At 38.6% G+C, this 11,008-nt stretch overlaps 1 protein-coding gene across 11 annotated transcripts in view; it reads right to left on the bottom strand.

The window, feature by feature from the left end:
• Nbeal1 (neurobeachin like 1) overlaps positions 1 to 11,008 on the bottom strand; it is a 260,021-nt gene that overhangs the window by 237,813 nt on the left and 11,200 nt on the right. For all 11 annotated transcript variants that reach the window (XR_003851600.1, XR_003851601.1, XM_029569970.1 and 8 more), the window contains exons 3-4: positions 5,552 to 5,643; positions 387 to 548 (exon numbers count right to left, since the gene is read on the bottom strand). Coding sequence is in view for 9 of the 11 variants with exons in the window: in XM_029569970.1 (XP_029425830.1) it covers positions 387 to 548; positions 5,552 to 5,643 (254 nt within the window). In the remaining 2 variants the exon portion in view is untranslated. The remainder of the gene's footprint in view (positions 1 to 386; positions 549 to 5,551; positions 5,644 to 11,008) is intronic.

The raw sequence follows: 11,008 nt of genomic DNA, 5'->3' as shown, positions 1-11,008 counted from the left end.
AATAATAAAATATTAAAAATAATGATTTTATTATATTGAGGGGGTTGTAGATGTGGGTATGGGTGTACACCTGGTAGAGGTCAGAGGACAATTTGTAGAATGGATTCTCTCCTTTCACATTATGGGTCCTAGGAACTGAACCTCAAGTCATCAGGCTTGGGAACAAGTCTCTTTATCCATTGAGCCATCTCACAAATGCACATTTAAAACTCTTGGTTGAGTGTCTCTATAATTAGGTATTAAGATGCTTTTCAATATGCTTAATAAACAAAAAGCCTATTGTAAAAGATATACACATTATCCAAAGATTCATACAAATATCACTAACGAATGTATTATTACTTTGGTAATAATTATTTAAAAGTTTACTTTTTTATACCAGATACCTGCAAAGAATAATGAAGAACTTGACAAGCAAAACTGACAGTTCTTGTTGCTGTTCCTCTAACCCATCTGCTGTCTTCTGAACACAATGTAGGAGTTGGATCCTCAAAACCTGAAGAATATTATCAGGAAGCAGAGATATTCCTGGAGGCACATCATCTACCCTGTAAGATAGAGGCAAGAAAATTAAGAGTGGTGAAATTTAACGTGAAAAACTCAGGCCAACAAGATGGCTCAGTGGGTAAAGGTGTCTACCACTAAGTCTGACAACCTGAGTTCAACCCCTGGGACCCAGATGGTGGGGAGCACCAAGTCCATCAAGTTGGCCTCTGGCCTACACACAAACCATGTCATTTAACCTCCACCTCCAACACTCACACAGTAAATACATGAAACCAAAAATAGAAGAACTCTGGCACTTTAATCAACTGCATTTTGACACCAGACACTCTTTTATTATGTCCATATGTTCTATGCCTTTTCGTCCTCAAACCATAACCAGATGATTCAAACTAGGTTATTAGAAGAGAATGCTTAGTGTTATTTCAGGGAAGAGGAGACTAATATTTTTAATTGTTCATTTTTAGTGAAAACAGAATTAAAATTGATTCATTTTCTATTTAAGATTATACATGTATATATCCTATTTGTAAAAAAGTTATTTCAACTAATGAAAAATGAAATAAAATAACTATTTAATACTTGATATCTACATTACTTCACACTAATGATCTACCTTATAGATTGTGTTCAGAAGAGGGAGAAAAGATAATCAAAAAAAGAATAAAGACAGACCCCTAAATATGATCAATAGGTATTTCTTAATTATTACAGTTTGACAAGTGGTTTCTATGTTTTCTTTGTGCGTGTGTGTGTGTGTGTGTGTGTGTGTGTGTTGTATTCATGTGTGCACATGTGTGCAGGAGGCCAGAGGTTGACTCTAGATATATTCCTTTATCACTCTCTCCTTCTTTTTTGAGAAAGGGTCTTTCACTAACATACAGTTTCGGCTAGACCGGATGGCCAGTGAGCTCTGGGGTTCCACCTATCTCAACCCCCCATTGCTGGGGTTATAGGCACACACTGCTACCCAGTTTATACAGGTCTTCATGCTTGCAGAACAACCACTTTATTCAGTGACCCATCTCCACAACTCTATTTTTTTTTTAAGGCAAAATCCAACATCAGATGTTAAGGGGCACCTCTGTGTCTCTCTTAAAAACCCTCGGCTAGATTCAAAATCTAAAGATCTAGGTGCTGGGGCTGCAGAGATGGCTCAGCGGTTAAGAACACTGGCTGTTATTGCAGAATATCTGGGTTTGAATCCCAGCACCCACATGGCAGCTAACAACTGTCTGTAACTAAAAGGACACATTCGGGGGCTGGAGAGATGGCTCAGCGGTTAAGAACTCTGGTTGTTCTTGCAGAAGACCCGGGTTTGAATCCCAGCACCCACATGGCAGCTAACAACTGTCCATAACTCCAGTCCCTGGGGATCTGACAGCCTCTTCTGACCTCCGCAGGCATTGCATGACAGGGGCGCACTTACCTACATGCAGGCAGTACACGCATATACATAAAATAAAAATAATAAATAAAATTTTTTTTAAAAAAAGATCTAGGTGCTAAATCCCACCTCTATAACATGGAGTGGTCATTTAGTCTCTGACATTTTCTAATACACAAAATTTGAATATGTGTCCTATTATAAGGGCTCTGAACCCATAAGTCAATATGCAGTTTTTTGTTGTGAAATGTGCAACTATGAAATGTTATGGGAGCTTCATTGATGAGAGTTGAAAGATGCATTAGTGGTCTCTTTATCACTTGTTCTATGTTCCGTGAGCCTTAGGTATAGAGGTTGCATCCTGGATGTGCCACTTAGGCTTGGGCAACTCACAGAGAATCTCTGTGTGTAACCAATGGTGTAACTCTAATAATCTCTATCTGTTGAAAAAGAAGCTACTTTGATGGGTGGTGACTGGGATACTTGTCTGTAAATTTAAGACTCCATATTTGTACATAGTAAGAAATTACATTTGTCTCCCAGCATGTGGGAGGCAGAGGCAGAAGCAGGTGGATCTCTGTGAATTCAAGGCCAGCCTGGTCTACATAGTGAGTTCCAGGCCAGCTGGGGCTACAGGGAGACCCTCTCTCAAAAAGACCTAAAAAAGAAAAAAGAAAGAACATGAGAGCCTTGGGGTTTGTGCTGGATAGCTTTAGTGTCAACTTGACACACCTGGGTTGAGGGAGCCTCAATCGGGAAATTGTCTCTATTGGACTGGCCTGTGGCCATGTCTGAAGGGCATCTTCTTGATGGGTGATGTGGGAGGGCCCAGCCCACTCCAGGTTCCTGCCCTGAGTTCCTACCTTGGGCTCCCTGATGAACTATGACCTGGGAGTTGTAAGACAAATAAACCCTTTCCTCCCCAAGTTGGTACTGGTCAGAGTGTTTTGTCACAGCAATAGAGAACAAACTAAGACAGGGTTTTTCCAAAGATCTATGACCTCTCCAGCTCTGTGTATTTGGTTAGGTTTACAGTACTAGTTCACTCCCATTGAGTGGGCTTTAAGTCCAATTAGGCAGCTGTTGATTACTCCCAAAATAAAAGTGTCACTACTACACCAATGCCGTTTGCTGTGCTGGATACTAATGTGGTTTTCAAGCCTTGAAACTAGGGGTGGACCATCAATTGATGTTCTCCCTTACCAGCTTTCATAGGTGCTCTCCAAAGCTACACGAGCTAGCCTTCAGGGGAGGTGGCTCCCTGGTCAGTTCCAGCTACATTTGCTCCAGATCCTGTGTCCAAAGGCTGTCCCATCTTCACCAACAAGGTCTTACAATCAAGTTCTGGGAGGCAATCAAGGACTGTGGCAGTAGCCTGTGTAATTTTGGGAGTCTCTTGAACTACCCTGGCCAACAACTCAAAGGAAGGTTTCTCCTGCCTGGCACTGTTTCTTGCTATGTAAGCTCAGCTATACCCACGGACTCATGTAGGAATATTGTATGTGTAATTTTTCAGTAGGTTTCTGGACTAATACAATTCCCTCTGTTGAAGGGGAGGGAGTGGGCATGGATTTGATCAAAACACCTTATGTGCATGTATGAAATTCTCAATAAATTATTTTTTAATTCCCTGTTTTTTTATACTAGCTAGGCACAATTTAGTTCTCCTCTTTCTCTCCCTGTCTTATCCTCTTTCCCCACCCTCCCCATTTAAAGTGTCCCCATTTTCCCCATTTCTCCTTTGATAGTTTCTGTATGCTATGGTCCCACCTCTATTGAGCACTTTCTTCCCCTTTATTCCCATAGATCTTTGTATAGGCCTCCTTACCCCCTCCCCTGTAACTACTCCCTTTTTACATATTGCTCCCTTAGTGTTGTATGTTTTAAGCACAGTATTAATTAAAATCTAATAATCTTTTCATAAGCCACTCTATACTAATTTCTCTATTACTATGAAAATACACAAATCTCAAGAAATTTTCAGTAATAATTTATAATAGTATAAACTTCAAATAATGTTTAATATGAATAACTACTAGTTTTACACTGAGTATAAGGCTTTTTGGTTCAATACAGACAGAATACATACACACATATATGATAAGTATAATTAGCTTCTTTCTGAATTATTCTACAAAACCAGTAAGGAATAAGTTTCAACTCATATGCCTCTATTTTAAGTAATGTGTGTCTGGTACAGAGCTTCAAAAACCATAGGAATTTCCTGAATAACAGGAATATTCTTGTTATTCATAACCAGCCCCTTTGGACTACATCTGAATTTATGCAAATGAAATAACTCAGGGTGGAGTCTTAGAGAAGCTGGTCACATGAGAAAGACCAACCCTGACAATGAAATTCATTATTTTGTACAAGTAATATATGGCAATAATATTTTTTTAAAAAAAAAGATGGGGTGAGCTAGCCTTGTTAGCACAAGAGGACCTGAGTTTAAGCACCAGAACCCACATTAATATATAGATAGATAGATGGGTGAATGGATGGATGGACAGATAAATTAAATAAATAAATAAATAAATAATAAATAAATAATAAATAAATAAATAAATAATCAGTCAATCAATCAATCCAGGCATGTGGCAAATACTTGCAATCCCAGTGCTAGGAAGTGGGGACAGGTGGGTCTCTAGAGCTCACTGGCCTGCAGCCTAGCATACTTTGTAAGCTTCAGGTCAGTGAAAGATTGTCTCACAATAAAAGGTGGACAGTACCTGAGAATCAAAACCTATGGTTCTCCTCTGCCCTCCACGTCATGTATATGTACACACATGCATGCACACCTGTACACACGAACATTCACATAGACACACACACACACGCACACACACACACACAAAATCAAGCAAGAGAGGCTTGAAACTTTTAGATTCAATGCACAATCTCCCCAACCTTGGGGAAGGTGGGACTGGAGATCAAGCTCAACTAGATTATCACTAACACAATCAAACCCCAATAAAACTCTCCATACCCAAAATTTAAAGAGCTTCCTTACTGGTAAAGATGCCGGTGTTCAAGGAGAGTAATATGCCCTGACTCTATGGGGAGAACATAAAAGCTCTGCCAGGACCGTTATAGTACTTGTCTTTTGTGTATCCTTTCATTACTGAATCAGAGGAGAATATAAGAACCCTGAGTGTAATCAGTTGGTCAAGTGTTATGAGTGGGGCTGAAGAGATGGCTCAGTGACTAAAGGCCTTGATACCAAGCCACGTAGGTACACTGTGACATACACACCCACACACCAAAAAATTTAAAAATAAAACAAATGTAATAAAAAAATTTTCAAATGTGGGCAATTGTCAAGACTTGCAACTGATGGCTTAAAGTAATGGCAGTCTTGTGGACTCTTTTTAACTTGTTAGAGCTGGTGCTAATCTGGGTACCTAGTGCTAGAAATTAAGTAAATTTCAGGATACTTAATGGGTAGTCTCTCATCAAAGCAAAGAAGAGGCTTCTAGAAGCCAGGTCTAGTATCACCCAGAAAGACTGCAGTGATCAATCACCAATTTGTCATGAGAATGTGGTCACACAGGAGTATCAAGACTGCTGGCATAGTTTTCACTCCTCTATGTCATCAATAAAATCTTCTTGACAAAAATGAACAATCTCACCCAATGGTAATAAATTATTTCTACATACCTGGTAGGCATCTTTTCAAAATCAATATCTAAAAATTGCTCGTAACTTGAAACAAAATTGTCCAACCATAGTCTCAGGTAATCTGGATCTTTCTGAAATAAGAAGAGCATTACAATATTAAGTTTGTCAAAAAAATAATGCTTCCATACCTAAGTAACTATCTAAAGTAGGAACAACAGTCATTCATGGGGTCATATACCCATAATCTAAACACTTGAAAGACTGAAGCGGAGGAATCACAAGACTGAAGTTACTCTGAGCTATATCACAAGACACCATCTCAAGAAAAAAAAAAAAGTAAACAACACGAAATGTCTAAGTGATATTCATAAATGTGTATAGTATACAGGTGAAGGGATGCATACCTATAATCCCAGCTACTTAAAAGACTGAAAGAGACGATCATAAATTCAAGACCAGCCTGGAAACAGCAAAACCCTATATCTCAACCTTACGTTGTAGGTACACTGGCCTCCTGGCTGTTTCTGTACATACCAGGTGTGTTCCCACTATAAAGCCTTTATACTAGTTGTCTTCTCTACCCAGAAAATTATTCTTCCAGACACTTGAAAGGCTAACTCCTTCATCTTATTCATGTCATTCCTTAAATGACATTTATCATTGAGGTAAACTTTGTCACTGCCCTTAACCTTACCCTATTGTTTCCCAACCCCATGGAAATAAAGATTTATTAGCAAGGAAACAAAAATCATGAACTAGGAAAGAAAACTGGTGTTAATTAGAATTAAGGGCTAGTATAGTTCAGTGGTAGTGTTTGTATACCATGCACAAGATCCTGGATTCAATCCAGAGAAGAGAAACAATTAAGAACCTCTATTCATCAAAAGGCTCCAGGACTGTAGATGTGCTTGCCTGGCATGAATGACACACTAGGTGGACAAGAAGAAGGGAGAGGTGCAGAAGACAAAATGTGCTCAATATTATTAGTTATCTAAAGAATGCAAAAGGTAGGCATGGTGGCATATGCCTTTAATCCCAGCACTCAGGAGGCAGAGGCAAGTGAATCTCTGTAAATTCCAGGCCAACCTCAGCTATATATCGAGTTCAAGGCCAGCTGGGCCTCCCTAGTGAGACCCTAACTCAAAACACCAAAAAAAAAAAAAAAAGTAAATTAAAACCAAATGTGATACCATTACGTACACACCTGCTAGAAGAGCAAAAATTTTGTTGATGGCATCACGTTAGTGAAAATAAAAAATAATTAATATATTATTAGTGGTAAGATAAAATACTATATAATTTGGAATACAGTCTGGCAGGTTTTTTTTTTCATTACATACAAATATATGATACTTCCCAGCTCTTCCTCTTCCATAGAAAGAAAACATATATGCACAAAAACACCTACACAAAAAAATTTCTCAGACATTTTATTTTTAATACTGCAAAGTATGAAACAATAAAAAATTCTACCAACAGGTTAAAAAATAAATTAGCTGGGCATGGTGACACACTCCTTTAATCCCAGCACTTGGGTGGCAGAAGCAGGCGGATCTCTGTGAGTTCAAGATCAGCCTGGTCTAAAAAGTGAGTTCCAGGCCACCTGGGGTTACATAGAGACCCTGTGTCAGAAAAAAAAAAAAAAAAGCACACTTAAACAACAGATTACTATTCAGGAAAAAAAAATTAGTCAACTGTGCAAAAGATATCAGGTATGAAAGCATGCTTACTGTATGATTTAATTTATGACATTCAGGAACAGGCTATTGTGACGGGAATTAGATCAATGGCTGCCTTTGGGAGAACTAACTACAAAAAGGTACATAGGTTCATTTCTTAGGTGATGGAAATTTTCCATTTTCTGATTGGTAATGGTCACACAAATGTGCATGTGTAACAAAATCATCACCTTTGAAAGTTTTTGGGGTTTTTGTGGGGTTTTTGTGGTTTTTCTTGGGGATGGAGATTAACAGGGTCTCCCTTGTGCCTCAGCTTACCTGGAACTCTCTATGTAGACCAGGCTGGCCTTGATCTCACAGACTGCCTCTGTCTCCTGAATGCTGGGATTAAAGGCGTGCACCACTATGCCCAGCCACCTTTGACACTTTAAAATTGTACATTTTATGACCTGAAATACATCTCAATAAAGCTAAGCTGAAAAGAAAACTATGCTTCTGAATTTTTTAACATAAACTATCTCTTTAAAATGCTGCTCACTTTTTTCCTTTTGTCTCCTCAATACTGTTTTGGGGTGGGGGGCAGGGGGGGAGACCTGCTTTTTTTTTTAAAGTTTGTATCATACAGTATACTTGTATATCATGACCTTGTAAAATGTGGATAATATACTCTGTAAAATTGTATACAATCAAACATAAAATGTTATAATTTCTTACAAATGAGTAATTAGGTTTGAGACATGATTGTGGGACTGATAGGCATGCTACAGTTATTCTACAGGCAAAATGAGGCTTCTTTTGCCTCAGAGCAAGCTGTACTCAGATTAAGGCCGCAGTTCCTGAGCAAAAACTTTCACTAGAAAGAATTAAACCATAACAAGTCATCATTCAGCCTGTCTTAAGGTGTCATGACAATAATGTAGAGAATTCACACTTTAATGAGTGGGCCCAGACCATCCAGAGTCTGACGCCTGGTGACTTAGGACATCTTACACAGATAGCCAGTCCCAAGAAAAGACAAACTTAAAATGTATTCCTCAGCATAATAGCGAGATATCTTTCTGGTCATCCAGACATGTACCTCACACAGGTGCATATGTCCATAGCCACTTTTCTTTTAACTACTATAGAGAGCTTACTCTCCCTCCCAGGCACAATCTCCTCTCTAAATTCTTCCAGACACTGTCATGCATGGGTGGGTGATTTTGTTTTCATGTTTCTGTCTCTAATTTTTTTAAGAAATATGACTATATTATTTTTACAGTTAGAAAGAGCCAATTATAAACAAAGACATAAGTAAGCAACTGTATTTCATACAACTCCATCTTGATCCCATAAATTCTGGTCTACTTTAAGGAAAAAAAGGGGAGTGATTCTGATATAGCCATCTCTTTTATGATTCTAAGGCTGAAAAATGTTTACTAAGCTTAACTACTGAAAGTTAATGAGTTTTTAAGCAGCAGTGTAAACAGGTAAAGCATGTTCTAACAGTAGCCTTGATGTACAGCAAGACAGGTAACAGCATTTGAACCAGAAGCACCATGTTTAAGGAGCTTGCCTGCCTGTCTCCATCTTGTTTCACTCTTCCTGACTACCCGCCCTCCTCTTTTCTTGTCTCTGTCACTGTGACCTCTTTGCTTCTCTAAGCTCTTCATTTCCCTTTTTCTGCTTTGCAGTCAGTACTACTAGATGCCTATCTGACCCCACTGCCTTCTTCCTCCCAGAATCCCAGTGGTTACCAGGGTCCCAGGCCTGGGCTCTCAATACTTCTTTACTGCAGTTAAATTTAACATGTGATTCCAGTGTCCGATTACTTTGTCATGAAACATCACCACTTAAGCACTGACCTAAGACAAAGGGATCTCAAACAACTTGTTTCCCTAAAATAAAAGCATTACGCTATAATCCAGAATCTAAAAGAATGTTCCCAGAACACATAGGGAGTGCTGACCTTTTGAGTATTTGTTTTGCTATTTTAATATTATTCTAAAACCAGCTAGTAAATTGCCACTATCTACAATATCACAAGAGAAATCAGAAGACAGAAATATTTCAGACAAAAATACATCTGTGAGAAATTGAGTTTTATCATTTGCTTTTTCAAATTAGAATGTCATTCACTTATTTATTCATTCATTCATGCATTAAAGATAGAACTCCAGAAATACAAGTACCTAGAGTTCTCTTTACTAATTTTTTTCCTAACAAAGCAGAGGATTACTTCTAGGCAAGTTAGACACAAAATAGCAACACAACACTATAAAAACTTAATGCATTCCTCTTTATATTTTATTTAGCAACTCTATAGTAGCTGGTTCAAATTCTATACCAACATTCTACTACTTACCTATATTCTAAGTCCTCTTGTTCAGTTTCTAAAGGTTAGTACTACCAAGTACCTGGGAAGCACAGACTTCTCTTAGTAAATTTTCATTTACTAAGAAACAAAGCATGATGTTTAAAGTATCTACCATGTAACTGGTACAGCAGGCATTAACAACTGATTATCTCATTTACACCTTGCAACCACCCAGAAAAAGCTTATTTTTCCTCATTTTACAGACCATAAAAGGATATATAACTTACCTAGGGTCATATATTAATAATTTATAGCGCTGTGATTAAAATACAAATGAATTCAATATGTGCCCATTTTACCATACTACACTATGCGAACTGTACACAGTAGGAAAAAAATAGTAATTTCATAGGCAAAAAAGGAAAGGAAGTTTAGTCAGGATTAGTCAAGGCTATAAAGAGGTGAAATACATAAAATAGTCATATCCCACACAATCTGGAAGAAACATACAGGAAATATACTTTGCTGCCAAAGGCCATAAAAAGAAAGATCTCTACATAATCAGAAACAAAAGTAAATCATTTATCTTCAGCATAGAACCCTAAGTATGATTACTTGAAGTTCTCTTTATCAGACTCTTTCTAATAAAGCAGAGGATTACCTCATAGTTACTTCACGGTGAAGACAAGTTTAGTGCACAAAAACACCACAGCATGATCTATTTCCCTATTTGTACAACATTTACTAACGCAACACACAAATATACTGAGTAGTGCAAGAGTGCTGGGGCCAATTCAATTTTACCCAGACTTGAATCTCTGCTGTCTGCTTCTTCACCAAGTCACCCTGTATTTGCACATGAGTTTCTTCCTGTACGAATGAAACATACGCTGGGTGTGGTGCTACAGCAGGATCAAGACGTCATGGCAAGCCTGAACCTTGTCTCAAAAAAGTGAAGAGAGAGGGAAGCAGGAGGTAAGTGGGAAGTGAGGATCCAAGACAACACCGCAGGAAATGAGGGGAGATAAAAGCAGAGAATGTCTGGTAACTGAAATAAACCCGATCCAAAGCAGGGGGAAGGGGGAATGAAAGGTGGGCCAGGGAGGAGACTCAGCAAGCAAAGGGACATGCTGCCAAGCCTGACAACCTGAGTTCCTTCCCGGAACTCACATGGTGAAAGAGAACCAACTCTAACAAGCTGTTCTCTGATCACCACATGCCCCCTACCCCAACACCACCACACATAAATTAATTAGTACCAACCTGAGCTAAATAGACCATCTCAAAAAAAAAAAAAAAAGTGGGTGGGAGACCAACTAAAAACTGGACTTATAGTCAGGTGTGGTGGCAAACGCCTTTAATCCCAGCACTTGGGAGGCAGAGGCAGGCAGATCTCTGTGAGTTCAAGACCAGCTTGGTCTACATAGTGAGTTCCAGGCCAGTTGGGGCTACAGACTCTGTCTCAAAAAAAAAAAAAATTTGGATTTATGCCAATCATCCCAGAATATTATGAATGGGAAC

This window comes from Nannospalax galili, unplaced genomic scaffold (assembly GCF_000622305.1).
Source record: "Nannospalax galili isolate Female #2095 unplaced genomic scaffold, S.galili_v1.0 scaffold281, whole genome shotgun sequence".
Taxonomy (NCBI): Eukaryota; Metazoa; Chordata; class Mammalia; order Rodentia; family Spalacidae; genus Nannospalax; species Nannospalax galili.
This window is presented reverse-complemented; position numbering and strand designations above follow the sequence as displayed.